Source organism: Rhinopithecus bieti, unplaced genomic scaffold (genome assembly GCF_001698545.2).
Source record: "Rhinopithecus bieti isolate Rb0 unplaced genomic scaffold, ASM169854v2 scaffold_24306, whole genome shotgun sequence".
In the NCBI taxonomy this organism is placed as follows: Eukaryota; Metazoa; Chordata; class Mammalia; order Primates; family Cercopithecidae; genus Rhinopithecus; species Rhinopithecus bieti.
The window spans coordinates 3,593,845-3,614,882 of record NW_016811898.1 but is presented as its reverse complement, the minus strand read 5'-3'; the positions used below and the strand labels follow the sequence as shown (position 1 = coordinate 3,614,882).

Below are 21,038 nucleotides of genomic sequence, written 5' to 3'. Positions count from 1 at the left end.
TTGGGGATTTTTTTTTTGAGATGGAGTCTCGCTATGTCGCCCAAGCTAGAGTAAAGTGGCACAATCTCAGCTCACTGCAACTTTCACCTCCCAGGTTCAAGCAATTCTCCTGCCTCAGCCTCCCGAGTAGCTGGGATTACAGGTGCCCACCACCATGCCTGGCTAATTTTTGTATTTTTAGTAGAGACAGGGTTTCACTATGTTGGTCCGGCTGGTCTTGAACTCCTGACATCAGGTGACACCCACCTCTGGCCTCCCAAAGTGCTGGGATTACAGGTGTGAGCCAGCGCACCCCATCTGGGCTTAACTTGTTTTGTCCTATATTTGTGAGATTACCTATGATATTATATGTAGCAGCAACTCATTTTTCATTGCTATAGAGTATTCCACTGTATCACTGTATTAGTCCATTCTCACACTGCTATAAAGATACTACTCAAGATTGCATAATTTACAAAGTAAAGAGGTTTAATTGACTCACAGTTCTGAATGGCTGGGGAGGCCTCAGGAAACTTAAAATCATGGTAGAAGGGGAAGCAGGCAAGTCTTAATGGAGCAGGCAAGAAAGATAGTGTGAGAGCACAGAAAAAATTTTTAAAACCATCAGATCTCGTGAGAATTCACTCACTATCACGAGAACAACATGGGGGAAACCACCCCCATAATCCAATCACTTCCCTCCCTCAACACGTGGGGGTTACGGGTCCCTCCCTCGATACGTGGGGATTCCAATTCGAGATGAGATTTGGGTGGGGCACACAGCCAAACCATATCAATGACCATACCACAATTTATTCTGTTGCTAATAGGCAGGAATTTTTTACAACTTGGGGCTGCTATAAATAATGCTGCTAGAAACATTTTTGTCCACACATACTGGTAACACACACATAAATATATTTCTGCTGGCCCACACCTAGGAATGGAATTGCTGGGTATGTTTAGCTTTAATAGATACCGCCAAGTTCTATCCGTGCTGTTATGAATTGGCAAATGTCTTCAAGCGTATAATGGACTGAACTGTGTGTCCCCAAATTCGTATGTTGCAGCCCTAGCCCCCAGCGTGATCCCATTTGGAGATAGGGCCTTTAAGAGAATAATTAAGGTTGAATGAGGACATATGAGTGGGACCCTGATCCAACAGGACTGGCATCCTAAAAAGAGACACCTGAGCTCACTCACGTGCTCCCTTATTGTGTACCAAGGAAAGGCCATGTGAGGCTGCAGTGAGAAGGTGGCCACCAGCAGCCAGGAAGAGAGGCCCACTAGACCCAACCCTGTGGACATCTTTTATCTTGGACGTTGAGCCTCTTGAAATGTGAGAAAATACATCTCTATGGTTTAAACCCACCTAGTCAGTGATTTCACATTTTATCAGCTGGAGCTGGCAAATCCGGAGGAGTGGTGAAGAGCCTGACGCACTTCAGTATGCTTCCTTTCTATATGGGATCTTGGCCTCTCCGATCCTGGCAGCTGGGCAACTTTGTGCCTAGTCTTGTCTCCCCAGCCCTTTGATTCTGTCAAAGCTCATGTCAGGGTCACAGACTCTTAATGGCTTTGTAGCCTCATCCTGTGCCACTTCCAGCCTGGCAAAAGACTGGAGGGAAAAAAGTGCTTTAAGGGTCGTCTGTAAAAAGTTACTGTATCATTACTGGAAATGGAAATCTATTTATAGAGTAAATAATTAACTCTTTAAATAAAGTTTAAATAAACTCTTTAAGTAAAAAATAACTTTATTTTTAAAAGTTATTTGTAAGTCAGTTGTTTTTAACTTACAAATAACTTAAAAAAATAAAACCGTACTGGGACTAGCTTACCAAATCTGGCTGCTGGCTTTTTTTGTGTGTGTCCCTAGACATGGGGTCTTGCTGTGTTGCCCAGGATGGTCTCAAACTCCTAGGCTCAAGTGATCTTCCTGCCTCAGCCTCCTGAGTAGCTAGCTGGAACTACAAGTGCCTGCCACCATGCCTAGTGTCTGGCTGCTTTTCATTAAAGTATTTCTCAGAGTCAAATAGCTATTCAAATGTGGTATTTGCTAATTTTTGAGATATCAATCTGATAGAATATTTTCCTTTAAGGATGTCTCGGCTTGAAAACCCATACTTTCTAGATCTTGTAAACTTAGAGAACTTATAATTTCCTAGACATTGAGAAAGGTGACTCCCCTCAGAAAGATTAGACTGGCTTGGAATGGTTTCCTAAGAAAGATTTTCATTTACAAGAGATAACAACCATTCAAGGGCATCTGAATTTTTTAAAAACGATCACTTTTGATGGCTGACAAATATAATCACAGATAAAACCAGAACAAAGCCCTGTATGTGAGAATGCCTGGTCCTGAGGCCCTTGCTGTCCCCCTTGTTAGCAGTGAGGCTCTGGGGAGTCACTTAGCTACGTAGGGTGTCAGTTTCTTCATGTATCAAGGGCATGATCGTGCTTGTGAAGTGTTTCCAAATCTCCAGAGCACTGTTGGCTGCTTCGCCCTGGACACTCCCTCAGCACTGCCGAGATTAATCCTCAGCACTGACTGCAGGGCAGTGCTCCATGACTAGCACGCACGTCTTGGCCTCCTCCACTAGACCATGTCCTCGGTCAGGCAGAGGCCTGTCCTGTTCTTTTATCCTTAGTCCAGTGCCTTGTACGTGGCAGGTACTGAATGATGAACGAAGTCCTCCTGCCAGCACCCAGCACACTGCCTTTAACTCTCCCAGCCCGACCCTCTGAGTGTTCACTGAAATGGTGTGCCCCACACTGCAGGGCAACTGCATCTTTGATGGATTTGGGAAGCGGATTTGCTACACGATGTGAGATAATCAGTATCACCCTAGAAAACTCCTTTAAAAACCCACAAAGTACAGTATGATTGTATATTTAATCCAGTACAACAATCCTTAATGCACCATCAATTTTGAGAACCATAAGCTAGGGTAAAAAAAGGAACTGGCATAGCAAAGATCTAGGCATTCAAACTCCTTTTTGAAGTATCTGTTGAAATACATATCGAGACCAGGGGCAGTGGCTTACACTTGTGAACCCCGCACTTTGGGAGGCCGAGGTGGGTGGATCACCTGAGCCCAGGAGTTCAAGACCAGCCTGGGCAACACACGAAACTCCATCTCTACCAAAAATACAAAAATTAGCTGGGTGTGGTGGCATGTGCCTGTAGTCCCAACAACTTAGGAGGCTGAGGTGGGAGGATAGCCTGAGCCCGGGAGGTTGAGGCTGCAGTGAGCCGTGATCTTGCCACTGCACTCCAGCCTGGGTGACAGAGTGAGACCCTGTCCGAAAAGAAAAAAAAATAAAAAAGATACCTATTGAGTTCCTGCCATGAGGGCTGAGGAAGGCCTGCTCGCCTGCAGTGTCCTTCATTCTGCTTTCACTGATACCTCATGCTGTACCTACGTGTTAGAGATTTTTTATTGTGAAGAAAAAGAAGTGAGGTTGAGTTCTCAAGTCAATGACTAGCCTGGGTCCCTGGAAGATCCCTCTTTTGAAACCCAGTACACATTAGCTTGGGATCTTTAAAGGCTTTGAAAAAGTCCTGTGGAATGTTTAACTTGGTTACCCCAGTTTCTCAACCTTAGTTTAACACAGAAGCTTGATTCTTCTTGGTATATGATACCTATTAATATTCTGTGGGACATCTTCAGTGTGACATGCTGGGAATGAAGCCTTAGGCCACGACTCAAAGCATTTCTGACCCTGATTTTACAAACAATTCTTAACACAAATGTTTGGCTTCAGGGCAGCAGTTGAAAACAAATTAGAAATGAGTAAGGAAGCCTGTCAGATTAAAAAAGAAAATGGACAGCTAGCATCCTGGCAGGTATGGAAGGGACAGAGTATGACAAAGCAGCTACGGGGTTAGATTCAGATGTTTAATGACTATTGTTGCATGGTACGATCATGGAGGTTCAAAATAATAGCAATTGAGTCCATAAGGGAAGATGACATTCTTGCTTGACAAGGTAGGAACAAATTCATTATATTTCACCAAGACTAAAATTACAAAGTTTGGGTGTATAAAGTCAAGATTTAATTGTTGGGAAAATTTATCAGAGCCAGCCACAAAAGCCAGGCTGACCAAACGGATTCTTTACATCTTCCAAGTTTCCAGAAGAACCCTGAACATCGTTAGCCAGAGGATATGGTAAATTTGACCCCAAACATTCTCTTGAAGGAGTAAGGTCTTCTAATGAGTGAATGTCAAGATATCAGCACATAAGTAATGGTTGATTTCTCCTATAGGTCACATCCATCTGTGAATCAAGCTGCCTTGCAGTCCACATGGTCAGCATCTCTCCCATGGCTCAAGGCTCACTGATCAAGGTTGTTTAGCCAGTCTTGTAGTATATCAAAAGCCTCTCCATTTTTTTTTTTTGTTTGTTTGTTTTAGTGACAGAATACGCAAGGGAATTCTTCACAGGAGGAGTAGTAGTCCTAAATCCCTTCTGCTTTCCATTGTATTGGATGTATTGCTTGTTCTCTTTAATAATCATTTTTTTCTATCCTCATTCATTGTACTTGGACAGTTTTAACCTGGGGATAATGTTCATAGACTGTAGTTCCTGGAAGAGCAGCTTGCAGGCATATGGAATACGGAGGGAAGACACGTGGCAGGATGACTTGCAGTAATGGCACCTGAAACCCAAGTCAGCAAGTGTTAGACAGCAACTCGGAAACAAAGGCCTCCATGCAGGAAGTGAAAACGGTCTCTATAAAGTTCTATTATCATTCTATCAAATTATCTTTCTGTTCCTAAGTGTTCAGTTGCACTATAAGTACATATGTACCCAGAAAAAAAGAAACATCCAAGGCAGCAAAAGAAAAAATGAAACAAACACCATTCCCTCCAGTGTTTAAAGCATGCAAGTTGAGTCAGTTGTTACCACACATCTAGCCCTTTCTCCTTAAAATGTAAAACATCTGCCTATATACTTGTTTTGAAAGAGCTCCAGAAATCTGAACCATTGGGAAATTTACCCAAATTTAATTTTTTTTCATTGTTTAAGGAGTTTTAAACTAATTCAATCAATTTCCATGTATTTGATAAGCATCTACTATACAAGCAGCATATTATTCTAGGCAAGGTGCTCAACAATTATAACTTGGTTTCTGTCATTGAGATACATAAAGTCTGATGGAAAAGACAAGACTTCTGAATAGGACAGTGGTATTCAATCAAATGGTAACTTTTCTAGTGCTCTTCAGGCTTGGTTATTTCTGTGAGTGTTGGAAGGTACTATACTTACAACATGTTGTCCCTCGTGCGAAATTAAGAAATGTATGTATGTGAGTATGTGCATATATATTCCCACTTAACCCTAACAACAACAGCCCATGTTCCTAACCAATTTGCCTCATATTCCAATTAGGACTTTATTTTCTCTTCTTTCCGGAAGAGCTGGTAAACCGAACTTAGTTCTTAATCAATGGCTACAACTGTAGAAGGGTCCCTGGGGAGAAAGCGAATTATTCTTTCAGGTTTCAGATCAAAATAGGACCTTGCTCTACTCCTCAAGGGTCTGCAGCAGCTGGGACAGTAGGTATCTAGTACAAATCCTGACTCTTAACAGGTAGAACACTAGGTCCTCACAGTTAACGAGGAGGAAAATGAGTCCAAGAAGAATAGCAACTGAGGCTTGGAAGATCTGGTGCTGACCAGGAACTGGAGGAGGATTCCTTAGTGAACAAAGGATTGGCCATTCTGGAGGGCAGTAAGACAGTGTGTGTAAAAATGTAAATGTGCATATTCTTTGATTCTGTAATCCCAAAAGTGACAAAAGGATGTGTACAAGAATGTTGACAGCCACACTATTTATAACAGCAGAATGTGAGACTATGCACATGTCCACTGGGACATTTACATAGAAGACTGTGAAGCCATCACATTTATTGAAATGGAAGGTGTCCAGGACAAACTGTGAAGTGAAAAAAGCAGTTTGTTAATCAGCATGGTCCCAAGGGGGCCCTCAAACAGGTTTTGTAAGTGTATGGAGCCCCCAAAATCATATGTAAAATTTTAAATTTTTTGTGTGTATATTTGTATCTTTCTTCTCTTATCAGAATCTTGAAAGAGTCACCAAAATGTTAACAGTGGTCATCTCTGGGTGGTGGGAATTCATGTGACTCGCTTTATATTTGTGGTAACTTTTGAATGTTTTACAACGAGCAGGGATCATTTTTGCAATCAGTAAAATAAAGCTTGTATTATTTCAGAAAAGAAAAGCAAGCACTGAGGCTCAGAATGTGCACGCGGCGGTGGTACTATGCAGACAGTTTCCTGAGGAGGAGAATGAGAGAAGACTAACCCTCACAAATGCACAATTGATGCTATGACGAGGTGACGCAGGGTGCTTAACCTGTATTTGATCCATCAACAGTACAAATATAAACTTGGTGAGTTACTTTTTCTTAAAAGATTAAAGACCTATTTAATACATTTGAGTTTTAAAATTATCTTTTGAATGTGCTTGGGTTGATGTAATCTATCTAGGAATCATGTTCATGCTTTCATTAAATTGGGGAAATGGATTTAACAGGGGTAACTCTTCTCTTCTTCTCCTGACTAGTACATTACCCAATGACTCCAATCCAAGCTAATCTATTTTACATTTCCATATGTACTGATTCATATTCCAGAAAGCCCTTGAATCTTCTCTATTATTAAATATTTCTCCATCATTTAAAATGTTCCAGTGTGCATGTGTGTGTATAAAACCTTACCTTACCTTGTATCTGAACAATTTGCAAAGGTAGAAACTTGACCTGAACAACAATAAAATGAACGGATTTTTTAGGGCAAAGATAGCAAAAAGGAGAGGCTGTGGCTTCACATGAGAAGTGACTGTCCAGTGAAACATCCTCTAGGAGCTAATTATCGTAACAGGGATTTTCTTTTTCCTGAAGTCTTCCTTTTGGACCTCGCTTTTGTGACTTATACCCTTAGTGTCTTCTGTAGAACAACAGTCGTGCTGTAAACATCCCCATAGCAATGCCTCACTAATGTGCAAATCCCTGACAAAAGGCCAGTTTCAAGGTTCCGAACTGCTCTAATTACCCAGCCTCCATTGTGCCGCTCATTAAAGAGCAACTTCCTCCAACGACGCCCATGCTCCCTCCCACTCAACCCAGCACATATGATCAGGTAATGATGGGAAAAATGACAGCATCATTATGCTCCTCAGCCAGAAAGCAGCACCCGAGGCGGCGGCTAGACTACTAGAATGGATTAGGATTTTTTTCTGTTGGCAACAAGGGTATAAGTAGGCCACTCAAAATCAGACATACGGTATATATTGAGGTCTGTTTAATTACAGTAAAGACCCTCAAAGTGTATAACCTGATTTAGTTCTCTTTCAAAGGATTTCAAATACAATGCACACTGAACACATACGCTTCAAAATCAGACACTGCCATCAGATGCTCTCTAAATGAGACAGAAATGAAGCAGGAAAGAAGATACACATTTAGCAGAATAATGTTGAGGATCAATCACTGCTTACAGGTCTTCTTGCTTACATTACCTTCCCTGGGTAACCAGTGGCGGAGAGGGGAAGGTTCTCAAAGTGCATAAGTGAATTGGGTTGACTGTTTTCTTTTTTCTTTGGGGGTGGGGAGAGGGAGGAAGAATGCAAGGGGAGGAAAAGAAAAGGAAACTCTTTTGAAGTTCCATGACCTCTATTTTCAATGACATGATTCTTCTGTACCATCCTTTCGAAGTAAATTATTTAAAAACGCTTGTGTCAAATTTGAAGATTTAAGCATAGTGGAACGAAGACTCAGGCATCTTCCTATTACATGATTTCTTTTCTTTTTTTTCTTTTTGGTTGCACAGCGCAGACTATAAAAAGCAAGCTCAATATGCATTTCAAAAGACAAACAGACATCTCAGGACTGAAGCAAACCCTCATCTCATTCATATAAGAAACAGCCAAGGCTTATCCTTGGAATCATGTCACTTCTTCTCTGTAACCTTATGAAAGATGAACTGCAAATGGCCACCTCTTCTGTTAGTTTTTAAAGTGAAATGATCTCTTCACAAAGAGTCTTCTACACCAAAATCATGAAATAACTGGCTAAAAGGTTTCGACATTTATCTGGCAAGGGATACACTGTGTTCTAAGAAGCCCACTTGTTCAACTTGTGATTGGCTTTTTTCAACTTAGAAATTAGTAGCTCAGGATGGCAAGACGTTGAGACTCTGTCTGGAAGGAAACTACGGTGGGGACTCAATGGGGAAAAGGTGGCCCACAAATTCCTCAAATTCCAGCAATGAATGTTATTTGGGCCTAACTATATCTTGGGGATGGCCCCTATCTAGAGAAAAGGCACTCTAGGGAGGGCAGGTGAGGGGCAATGAGGGGGTGAGGCTGGAAGCTCTGTAGCTTCTGCCTTAGATCTTGTTGGACCTTGCCTCTGATTGAAAAGTTAAGTAAAGAACTCACTTTTGGCTGGGCGTGGTGGCTCATGCCTGTAAATCCCAGCACTGTGGGAGGGATCACTTGAGCCCAGGAGTTTGAGACAAGCTGGGCAACATGGTGAAACCCTGCCTCTACAAAATGTACAAAAGTTAGTCAGGCATGGTGGTGTGAGCCTGTAGTCCCAGCTACTCAGGAGACTGAGGTGAGAGGATCGCTTGAGCCTGGGAGGTTGAGGCTGCAGTGAGCCAAGATCACACCATTGCACTCCAGCCTGGGTGACAGAGTGAGACTCTCTGTCTCGAAACAAAAAAAAAAAAACAAAAACAAAATAAAAAAACCCCTCGCTTCTGGGGAACTATGGATTCTCTTGCCTACAGGAGTGTTTTAGGAATAACCCTAAGCGAGCTTTTTGTTCTTTGGCGACAGAGTGGAATCATTACAAATAGGAAAGGTGGTGCAACTGCACAGAAAAAAAAAATCTAGCGTCATCTTTTAAGGTGACCTTTGTGTACCAAACTCTACACAGAAATTATAAACTTTACAAACGACATGATTTACTTATTGGCAATCCTACAAATGCAGGGTATCATTCAACCAGTATTTTTTTATGAAGCATCTATCAGGTCCCAGGCTGGAGAAATGAGGGTAAACATGACAGGATGCAATGAGAATAAAGTAGAAGATAAGCTTCTTGGGAGCAGCCATCATCTGTCTTGTTCACTGCTGCATTTCTGGGGCCTAGAACAGTGTCTGACACTTGGCAGATACTTACTAAATGTTTGCTGAATAAATTACTGAGACAGACCCGGTTTCTGCCCTCACAGAATCTACCGTACAAGTGTGAAGCAGCTAGCCTTGGCAGAGAGAGTACAGACAAGGGGGCAGGGTACTAGGTCGTCTTGGTCTTGGCTCTTGGCTCTGTCACCAATTTGCTAGAAGACCTGGGGCAGCATCCCTGGCTCTTTGGGTCTGAAGTTACAAATGAAAGCATTCGATGTAATCTTCCCTAAAGAGGTTTCTTTAACACACTGTGATTCTAACATCCAACAATGCATCTGCTAGGATTTTCACAGGCAAATAGTGTTATAAAAAGTACCTGAGATAATAATTAAAAGAAGATAAAGTTTGTACTCCTTGGGAGCTGAGCCTCTAGCTGTGTAGGAAGTAGATCACGATGCAGACAAATGAGACATGTACACAGAGTATCCCCAATGACAGGAATACATGCATGAGGGAGGGTATGTTAGTGATCACAGACAGAGGCTGGAGAATATGCGGATAGGATCCAGGGTCAATTCTTGAGCTGTGATTTAAGAGGCAAGAGGTGTGGTATGAGAGACATATGGTATCCACTTACCAGCCAGAATACCCCAGAAGTCCACACTGCCCACAGACATCAACCTCAAAGGCATCACTTGAAATCATTAGTCTCTCTAGCAAAAGCATACTGGCTCCATAACCGATTAAACAGTCACGTTCCATTTCCCCAAGACGCAAGCCACCATCACGAGACCGTCCTTCAGTGGGTTGCCTTTGAAACAAGTTATTAGACAAATGTGTTATTATTCTGTTAAACAAATAAAGAAGCAGCATCACATGCTGGCAGAGAGCACGAGGCTTTGGAGCAGGGCTCACCTGGATCCAAATCAATAACTGGACAGTGACCTTGAACATGCTACTCAGCCTCATCTGTAAAAGTACATAAGCACACCTATCCCAAACAGCCTCAATTGAGAAAAGATGTAATACTGATGGTTGTTATGGTTAAATGAAATTAATATATAATTACATAATATCATATGATATAATAACGTATTAATATATAATCACAGAAAACACCATTACTATTACCATCACTATCATTATTATTAGAACTTAGCAGAGTTTTCAAATCAGGAAACAATGTCTTTGAGTATTTTCAAAGATATCTCAGTATTCTATTATTTAAAAGCAGAAAAACTAAGCAGAACAGACGGGGGTGGGGGGTGGGGAACCTGGATCCTCCAGTAGTTGCGGCCAGAGCTCTTGAATGGATTTCCTGTGGTTTGTGTATATGCTGGGCTTGAGAATACTTTAAAAGGTTCAGAATCCAGGACCCAGAGATGTAGGTAAAATCAGGGGGATCTGAACAATTTAGGTAACCCCATGTAGGTATGGATCACACAAATTATTTGGGGAAAAAAAAAGCAAGCTTCCTGGCAGGCTTCTTAAAGGTAATCTGTGATCAGGGGTGACCATGCACCCCTTGTTTGCTGTATTCCATAGCATCTTTTAATCTTTGTTGTTGCTGCCATCTCCCAAAGAATTAAGAAGGTGAACACAGGGTATGCCAACACATACCAAACTTTTACGATTTTTAGAATTGTTGTGATTTTAAGTTTCAATGTGAAATCAAAGAAGTTGTAGAACACTTGTTGAAAGGAAATATGCACGTGAATAACTTACAAATAGGTCTAAATAAACACATTATAGTGGAAACTTCATAACTGAGCACATTGATACATTTTTATCTGCCGGTAGAAACATGCATGGGTAGTTGCTCCCTCCACCTGAGGTCAGTGAACAAGGTAAAGGTAAACAGACCACATGTGGACAGAATCCAATACTTGGATTTTAACCAACTAAGATAACTGACTACAGACAAATGCACTCGAGGCAGTCTTCATATGGAAGGCACAAAAGTAATACCAAAGTAATAACTTTTTCTACACAACAAAGCAAAATATAGGAAATAACTGCTTTGACATTTATGTTACTCTGAAATAGTTTTTGGATCTTGTAACTGAAATGGAAGTTTAGGAGGGGACAGCATTTAGGGGAGAAACACATCTAACCCAATGAGGGTCCCATTGCTGAAGTGATTATCGTCTTGAGAATCTCAACTTCTCCTCCCTCTTTGCAGTTTTAAGCCCACATATGTCTATCATTTCAACAGACATGTGCAAGTGCTCAGTTTTAAATGGTCAAGGAGTTGAGTCATCTACACCTCTCCCTTGGTTTAAAAAAAAAGTAAAACCTCCAGCATGAGCTGCCTCATCCTTGCCCCCTCTCCACATTGTCACATCCAGGCTGTGCTCAGTGAAAGTGGGGAGGGAACCGGATGCTTGCCGATGCCACCTGTGGATGGGCATTGTATACATTCTGTATTCACACTCTCGACATTCACTGGCACCTGTTAAGTAGGTATATTGTCTCCACTTTAAATATGAGAAATGCTGAAGCTGAGCATTTCATCAGACAGTGGTCATCAGTGATCTGTCCAAGGCTTGTGATGGAACGAAAAAGTGGAGATGAGAGCATAGCCTTGTCCGTCTGACTCCAAGGCCTGGGTTCCCTCCCTTAGCCCAGGGTTCCTCAACCTTGGCACTGCTGACATACTGAGCTGGGTGACTCTTTGTTGTGGGGGGCTGTCCCTATAGCATCCCTGGCCTCTCCCTACTAGATGCCAGTAGCTACTTCCCCAACCCCAAGTTGGGACATCTGAAAATGTTTCCAGATGTTGTTAAATGTCCCCTGGGAGGCAAAATCATCCCTGGCTGAGAACCACTGCCCTCGACTATGCATTTCCAACTGGAAAAAATAGCACTAAGAACATGTGAAACTTAGTAGCTGTAATTCTCTTTCCCAAGAAATTTATCCATTCATTAACACACAGACACTGTGCTTGGGATCGAGGGTATACCTGTATGGGATGCAGGTGGCCCCTAACCTCCTCTAGCTTACTCAAATAAGTCTGCAAGTGGAGGTGCCTTATGTTTCAATAACATTAGTTTTAAAAAACTCCAATTGTGATTTATGCTAACGAATAATGTATGCATGTGTCTTCTGTGTACACAGGGGCATATCAATGTGTATGTGGGTATATACATACACATCTTCTTATATGAACCTTTATAAATAGGACCATATTTGCAGACATTTACACAGTGAATAGTTGTGTTAGGAGTCCACTGGCAAGACCTATGGTGGGTTTGCTCTTGCACTTGTGAACTATTTTTTAATTGGCTGCTACTTTTTTATGTTAATCATACATATATGATTTTCTTAAAGTCAAACTTGCCAAATTTTGACATCTCAGGAAAATAGAAACTTTGTTGAGTCTGTTTTTTGCCATATCTGGAAAATACAAGGTGGGCTTGACTGCATTATCAATTCTTTTTGTAAGTACTTTTCTCTTACCTGGTAAGGACAGCTCGTGGGCCCCGGGCCCGGGCATGCATTTTATCCAGCACCATGTGTTTCAGCTTCTGATAGTACACGGGGCCAAAATATATGTATGCTTCTAAGGGCTCACTGAAAGAAAGATCAAGTGTTGTGGGTTAAGAAACTAAGTTTGGGCTAACAAGAGACAGCCTCTGGACCCATCACTGGCAGGTCCTTACTCATTTATGACTGACTGGATAAGAACGATTTTCAGTCTGTAGTGAATGAAAAGACTAGTTCTAAAAATATGAAAAGTACCATAGCTATATTCAAAGATAAATGGTTTTACAAAGAAATAGACACTTAAACAGGTTGGGAAACAGTGTGTATGGGATGATCCCTCCTTCAGGGTGACCTCCCTGGTCAGGCCACCATCCCTTCTTGCTTGGGCTGCCACAGACAATCTTCTATTTAATCTCCCTGCTTCCACTCTAATCCCTCAACAATCTATTCTTTGCATAAAAAGTCAGGGGACTCTTTCTAAAATGTAAATCACAATAGGTCATTCTTCTGTCCTCAACTCACCAATGGCTTCCTATCATACTCGGAATCTGTACTGCCAACATTCTATATTATGGCCCTATGATGAGACATACTCCAGTTCCTGCACACCTCACTATTCCTATTCCCGTGTCCCGACACTCACGCTACTCCAGCAACACTGGCCTCTTCATTACTCCTCAAATGGAGCAAGCCTGTTCCTCTCTTGGGGCCTCTGACTTACTGTTTCCTTTGCCTGAAACACTCTCCCACCAGGTACTCACATGGCTCTGTCAGACATTTCACCTGCTCAGAGAGACTTTCCCTGAATATCTAAAGAAGTTCTCCTCCCACCTGACATCGCCACTCCGGCCCCGTCTCAACCTGACCCTTTGGTGCACTTCCCCCTTTCGATACCGTGGTGTACATTTATTATCTCTCAGATTATTGCCTGTCTTCCCCACAAGAAGTAACTCTGCAAGAATAAGCACTTTGTCTCCTTTGTCACGGTGGCTCCAGCACCTGTAACCCTGCCTGGCACGCAACTCGTACTCAAAAAATGTCTATTACATAATTGATTCAATGAATCTTTAGAAAGGCTGTAATAAGAGTTTAAGAAGAGGGTGAATATACATGTACTTTGACAGAAGAAACCTTTTCTCATTAGTTTGGAGCAAGAACAACCAGAGCACTGATGTCTTAAAAAATTTTTTTTAACTGCCTCAAACTTCCTTCTTCAAAGGGAAGGAAGCATCTACCATGCACTACTTAATCCATACAATGATCCAGGGAGGAAGAACTGTCACCTCTATTTTGAAGATGAAGAAATGGACACAGACAGCCCGAGAGGTCAGATAAGAGCTGGTGAGTAGTGCAGTGGGGATTCAAATCCAGGGCTCTCCCTGCAACACTGGTCTGATTTGGAACAAGTAAACTCTGGGCTACAGCATGATGTAAAAGTAGAAAAAGCAAAGGAAACAACAGACACAGCAGAGAGGCAAAGAAAAAGCTTGGCCCCTGCTTGCTCCGTGTCCCTGATCACATTCTCAGCATCCTAAGCCAGGGCTTTTGCAGTCATCAGGCCATTCTGCTGACTTCAGCACAACCTGGTTCTTGGAAGACACAGAATAGAGTGGAAGGCACAATGGAGAGGGTATCAAGAGACCCTGTCCTTGTCTCAGTTTTGTCACACAGTAATTACATGACCTCTCTAGCTGAGCATTCTTAGTTGTACAAGAAGGCGGTCAGAACAAGATTCTTTCCAGCTCTAACAGTGAATGATTCTATTCCTCAATGGTAGGGTCGCTCATGGTAGAATTTATGACACTCAGTTACTCAATGCTATTCCATCATCCATAGAGTAAAGCCATATGCAATTTTTCCTCCTACCTATGTTCAAGAATGAACAAAAGGTGAAAGCTGGTGGTGATATGTTTAAATGCCCTCGGGAATTTTTAACTAAACAGTGCTTCTCAGATTTTGTCACTGAAATAAATGGCAAAGAAATGAAAACTCTGGCTGGGGCCATACGGGAAGGCAGTGTGGACTGGGATATAGACTAACCATTATCTATGGCAAGCAGGATATAACCCATCCAATTCTTTCAGTACAAATTATTTTCATGAAGGTCCACCAAATTGATCTTATGGTTTTGCACTTTCTGGTCAACATATGGCCAAAAATGTGCCTTATTTCTGGGTGGAGAAGTGAAGAGAAGGTTAATGAATTTAGCAATGACAACTATGTCTTCTGAAATGGTCACAATTATTTTATTGAACCATTTCTGAAATGGTCCATTGGTCTTTTCCTGTAATGTGATTTTCTATAACATCTCAGGAATGATACACCTAAGAAATCCATATTATTATAGTCTTAACAGGCAATTTTTAAAAGCACTCCAACCATTTCAATCACATCTGGAGAGTCTATCTACAGCACTAAAATCAAGCTCTGTTCTCACACATGCTTCCATGCTGAGTTTCACTAGTGTTCAAGTAGTTTAAAACCTCAGGGCACAGTGGCTCACGCCTGTAATCCCAGCACTTTGGGAGGCCAAGGTGGGTGGATCACTTGAGGTAAGGAGTTCAAGACCAGCCTGGCCAACGTGGCAAAACCTCATCTCTACTCAAAATACAAAAAATTAGCCAGGCATGGTGGTGCGTGCCTATAGTCCCAACTACTTGGGAGGCTGAGGCAGGAGAATCGCTTGAACCCCTCGGGGAAGCAGAGGTTGCAGTGAGCTGAGACAATGGCATTGCACTCCAGCCTGGGCAACAAGAGTGAAGTTCTATCTCAAACCTCCCCCCCCCCAAAAACCCAAAAAAAACCCAAAACCAACCAAACAAAAAACAACACCTAGAAGAACACTATAAACCCTAGGTCCTGGAGTTTTATCTGGCATAAAATACATAAGTGTGTCTTAATTTAGGCAACTAATTTGATCCTTTAAAACCACGGTGATTCCAGCTTCAGAACCTTGTCATTCATGATCATTGCAGGGATCTGCTTCTCACAGGTTAACACAAGCTCCCAAGCCTGGTTGCCTGGCTCTTCCTCCCCTCCGCCCTCACCTCGGGCCGCCAGCACTGCCTCTTCACTGCACTGCAGCCAGGCTGGCCTCTTCCTGTTCCCTGAACTTACCAAGCTCTTTCCCTAGCAAAGTGTTAAACATAACTTTTCCTCTCCATCAAACATTCTTCGAATGCCCTATCCTTCTCACCCTTTATCTCTCAGCTGAAATATCATATCCAACTCCTCACAGGGGCCTTCTCACCCACTCTGTCTCCATTTTGGTGAGAGCTATATGTACTTGTATTTATTTGTCTGCATTCCTTTTTTCAATAAATGTTTATGGAGTGCCTGCTGTATGTCAGGCCCTGTGCTATGCCCTGGAAATAGAATAGTAAACAAAACAGACCAGCTCTGCTTTCATGGAGGTTACGTTCTAGTTGGGGAGACAGGCAATAGTATTATTATGTAGTGTATTTGAAAATGGTGAGTGCTACAGGGAAAATAAAGCAGCAAATGGGCAGTACAGGGTTATAGTTTTCAATAAGATGGTCACAGTAGGCCCTACTGAGAAGTTACCTTGTGTCTGTTATTTTTTAATGTCTAGCAACACACCTACATGGTCAGCTCCATAGAACTGGGACCTGTCTACTATATTTATTGGTATATACTCAGTGCCTAGCACATATTAGATAGGTGCTTAGTACATCTTTAGTGAACACATGCACAAATGTTAGGCCTTGGTCTACCTGTCAAAGCATTTATTATTCTGATACTCATCACATAAATGCAGGGAAAGTTCAAGAGTTAAAGGAAAACTTTGTATTATATGTAATTGATATGTTCCTTAAAAGTAGGCATAGAGTAGAAATCATATTATGGTAAATTAAATCTTTTCTACTTTATTTTTTTGAGATGAAGTCTCACTACATTGCCCAGGCTAGTCTCAAACTCCTGGGCGATATACCTGCCTTAGCCTCCCAAAAATCTTTTCTACTTTCTAAATTATAATCTTACTAGTACAAACAGCACTCCACAATTGTTAGTTTTCTAAATTTAGATTTTCTGGTATCCAGTTTCTTAAAAAAATAAAGCTCAAGGCATATAGCTTTAACGCTTACACTTTAAGGTGGGGTGTCCGATCTTCTGGCTTCCCTGGGACGTACTGGAAGAAGAACTGTCTTGGGCCACACATAAAATACACTAACACTAACGATAGCTGGTGAGCTAAAATTTTCTTTAAATCATGAAAAACTCTTATAATGTTTTTAAACAAAGTTTACAAATTTGTGTCAGACCACATTCAAAGCTGTCCTGGGCCACATGCCGCCCACGGGCTATACAAGCTTGCCTGAAAGTATACTTAATAGGGTACACCTGAAAGCTTTGTCTCCCCTATCCTAGTAAAACCATTCTTTTTCTTTAAAATAGCTCAATCGCATGCTTACCCTGTGATGCCCGATGTAACATAGTCTTTCCCCAAGTAGTTATAACCATGGCGAACGAGGTCCTCACACACATCCTTCACTTTACTGCCTCCAAACGCAGTGCCGTAGTGGAATCTGCCGTCTAGCACACCAGCCTTGCCAGCCAGCAGCTCAATGAGCTTCCCCACCTGTGGGATGTGAACAAATTAAGTGAGCACCTCCCTGTGGCACAAGCACTCTCTCTGCTTATTTATCTCCAGCTTATTTCCCCACGACCACTATTAATAACAGTGATAAATTAACAGAAGCAGTATTTAAGCTTGACATGTGTGATCTAATTTTATGACTCTCAATACCCTATGAGTTGGTCCTATATTTCTTCATTTTACAGATGAAGAAACTGAAGTATGGGGAGGATAAGCAACTTGTCCAAGGCCACACAGCTGGTAAGAGGTGGAGCCAGGATCACCAAAAATAATCACTGAAAGGGAGATCCATTTAGGTTCAATACAAGGAGTTCTCTTTTGCTGAGGGGCAAATTCATCACTCAGAAGACTCCACTCTCAAAGGGAGGTATAGACATGCTCCTCATTCTTTCTGTACAGGAGAGTGGCCCAGAATCATCAGGGGCTGGAAGCCTGTTTATCTGGCAAGGGGCAAAAGAGCTCTACCTGAAAAAACAGCTTCAGAGTCCTTGTCACCTCCATTCTAACTAAACTAACTGCCTGCTTCTTCCTTAAAGGCAGTGCCTCTGAAAAACCTACAGGTCACTGACCGTCATTCGTGATGGGAAGCCGTGTGGGTTCATGATGATATCCGGACAGATGCCAGAATCACAAAATGGCATGTCTTCCTGAGGGACAATCAAGCCACAAACACCTGGGGGAGAGAAGATTTCATGCCACATAAAGCAAATCGGCAGAAAGGAAGAATACAGTATTTAATTGGGATTTCCCCGCTGCTATTTCTATTTCCACTGCTCTAAAATCTTCCCCATGGCCTCTACCAAGAGTAACAAAAGCAATTTTCAACAATCCTGCTGGACAAACAGTTCAAAAACGACTCTCCTTGCGAAAGGCACTGCAGCCAGTGGACTGTGCTGCTGGCATGGCACACAATGGTGCTGTCAGGCTGCCTGCCCACCCTCCTGTGCCACAGAGACTGAAGAACAGTGGCTTCACTGGACCCCAGGCCTGTGGCCATCCCTGAAGCTTTAAGTCAGCAGCAGTTTTGCTCCTTATCAGCTAGTTTGTGATCTGCTGGGTTCTGCACCCAAGTTAAACAAATCCAAGTTCTCTGACCCCAAACACAGAAATGATTGGATGAGGGGTGTGCTTACAATGTGGTTTTAAAAAACAGTTAACAAGAAGTACCTGTGTGTGGCTGATGTGCTAACAGGTTTACCTATATATAGGCTGCAGTGCTCTGGCGGGTTGGCTGATTTTTGCCAGGGCTTCCCTGGCTGAGTCTAAACTGCCCAAAGGAATTTTAATTCCTATAGCTTACAACCCATTAGGAAAGTGATCTTTGATTGAACTTGTAAAGTTGAACAAGAAAATTAAATGCCAAATCGTTCTTGGAAAAAAAAGGCTAGAATTAGAAATGGAATTCTAAGAATGAAAACAACAAAACAAAAATCTACCAACTCTATGCACTACTAATATTCTCTTAAATTAGTTCCCTTAATATTATTCTAACCTATAGGGGATTTTGTTGCTAAATAGTTTTCATTCCTCTGATTTCTTTTCTTGGGAAGAGGAGTAGGAATAGAATTTAGATTGTTAACTACAACCTTCATAATTTAGAATCAGAAAACTAGTGTACAGTGACATTGGATTAAGAAAACAAATGCTTTTACATTTGTAGTAAAAGATAAAATTCCTTTTCTCTGTGTATAAAGTTATCCACTATCTGCCCCTATTGCAAAGAAACTGTTCTCAAATATTTCATTCAATTTGACTGTATGTAATTATTCAAACTATTTTAATAGTTTGTGATTTGTTATAATCACCAGGAGCTAAAGTCAAAAGAAAAAAGAACGCCATTTGCCTATGTAATATTGGTTATTAATATTCTGATTTCTTGTAGCTGCCCACAATATGGATATTAAGTTTGTGGAGTTGAATCCTAGAGCATGTAGTTAGTTTAAATTGGCTTTTGGGTTAAAATGGTATTGTTTATTATAAATATATGCTTTCCTACAGGAAGAATAGAAACAATCATTCAGTTCACTTTATTTCAAATTCAGCTACAACGTGTTAGAATCTCAATCAAGCAGAGTGTGTGACCCTTCTTTCTTCCTTCCAAAAATCCATCTTATCCACACTGAAATTATCTGACAAAACCCTAGGGCTACTGGGAAATCTACTTTGAAAGAGATCAAATTGTAAATCTAGGTGCACCGACAACAACATTGTTCAGCAGTGAACAAAATGTTAAAAACGGCAATCCCTAAAGGGGCCGGTTCTGGGACCAGCTCAAGTGAGAATGGAATTTTGGCTGGTGAGGAGATGGAGAGTTCAGCTATACCCCTGAAAAAACAAAACCAAAGAGAAACCTCAGCACCCCTTAAGCAGTAGTTCGCAGGAGGAGGCCGGCGTCTGCTCAGGAGGAAGCTGCCTGTCCACCCTCCATCAAGAGAAGGTGGGAGTGAGGGGCAGGAGGTGCAGAAACTGACCAAGGAAGCATGACGTACTTATATTGGGGGTGGATAAGGAGAGAGATGACTTACATTTTGTGTTTACAGTTTGAACTGACACATTTAATTAAGCAAATTAAACATTATGTTATTAAAATGAGAAAAGTGCTCGTTCCACTGAAATGTGAATCTCTAAATGCTTGAAATCTGATTAATAATATTTAGTGCAGAGCTTCCTTCTGGGGAAGTTGTTTTCTTATCAGCCCTCTTCTGACATTTTGTTAAAAAAATACACATAAGTAGCTTTTGGATCTTTTTCCTTCCATTACAGGAACTGCTTTGGCAATATCTGCACCAAGGGCACCTGTAAGTCAAAAATTAAATCTTAGCTGACTTAAAATTACTTTAGGCCCTGAAAACCCTTTTATATGCCAAGATGGTTCCCATAGCAGACAGCCCTGTGTTGTTTGTTTTGTGTGAAAGTGAATGATAAAAGATCCATGAAATCGACACAGAAAGCCAGAACAGCAGAAAGAACTGAGGGCTCTCCATCATTGCGGCTTCTACCCTCTGCTGACTTGAGGAACAATGGAAGCTACACATCCAACTGCAGATCTAACACAGCTGTGCATTTCATTAGATGAAGAGCACTAGTGACACAAGTAAATAATTAACTTATTCTGGTCCGCTGACTGTGCTTATGAGACCAGTCATAGCTGACAGATTTTAATACAAGTTAACACAAAGAGACCATAATGAGCTTAGAAGTTAAAACAAAATATTTAGACAGAATTTGATGATCTCGAATCTCAAATTAGACAGATGATTTTTAAAAGTTTGTATTTTACTGAATTCATTAGGGGTAGAAAGAGAGTTCTCAATCTTAGAACCAGACTTTTCTAACAGTATTTCTCTGTTTCAGAATTATTCAAATCCTTAATCACAGCAGGAAGGTTTCTTTTCTTATTTTCAAATGAAAGATTAAAACTGTTTTCTCCAGGGACAGAGGCATAAAGTCCATTCCAATATTTAGAAGTCTTAAAAGTTATGGTCATTTTCCCTTCACACTGGTTTAAAATGTAAATGATATGCGGTGCGCTTCAGTGTGTTAACACCCCCCTGGATCCTTGAAAAGAGGACGGACTACAAATAAACCATATCTAATGGAAGCTGTTGTGAAACAATTACCAATTCATACCTTAAATGCTTACACAGCATTTCAGATTTTAAAATAAAATTTCATCCCCTGGCTCAAGCTGGTGTCTCAACCCCATTGTTTACAGCACAACCTCCTGGCAATAAAATGCAAATACACCAGTTTAACATGCTCAGGAACATTTAATGCACTCAGGAGGGCCG

General features: G+C 41.5%; 1 protein-coding gene and 1 long non-coding RNA gene across 2 annotated transcripts in view; one reads left to right on the top strand and one right to left on the bottom strand.

The window, feature by feature from the left end:
- Positions 1-3,864: 3,864 nt before the first annotated feature.
- Positions 3,865-21,038, bottom strand: part of POLR3B (RNA polymerase III subunit B) — a 144,431-nt gene continuing 127,257 nt past the window's right edge. Inside the window, 5 exon segments of the mRNA XM_017895316.1 lie at positions 3,865-4,641; positions 9,781-9,954; positions 12,603-12,716; positions 17,063-17,229; positions 17,817-17,920. Coding sequence (XP_017750805.1) covers positions 4,512-4,641; positions 9,781-9,954; positions 12,603-12,716; positions 17,063-17,229; positions 17,817-17,920 — 689 coding nt within the window. The 3' untranslated portion in view covers positions 3,865-4,511.
- On the top strand, positions 6,051-17,569 carry LOC108544262 (uncharacterized). The gene is made up of 3 exons (XR_001889782.1): positions 6,051-6,399; positions 13,849-13,955; positions 17,433-17,569. It is a non-coding gene; the product is annotated as an uncharacterized LOC108544262 (long non-coding RNA).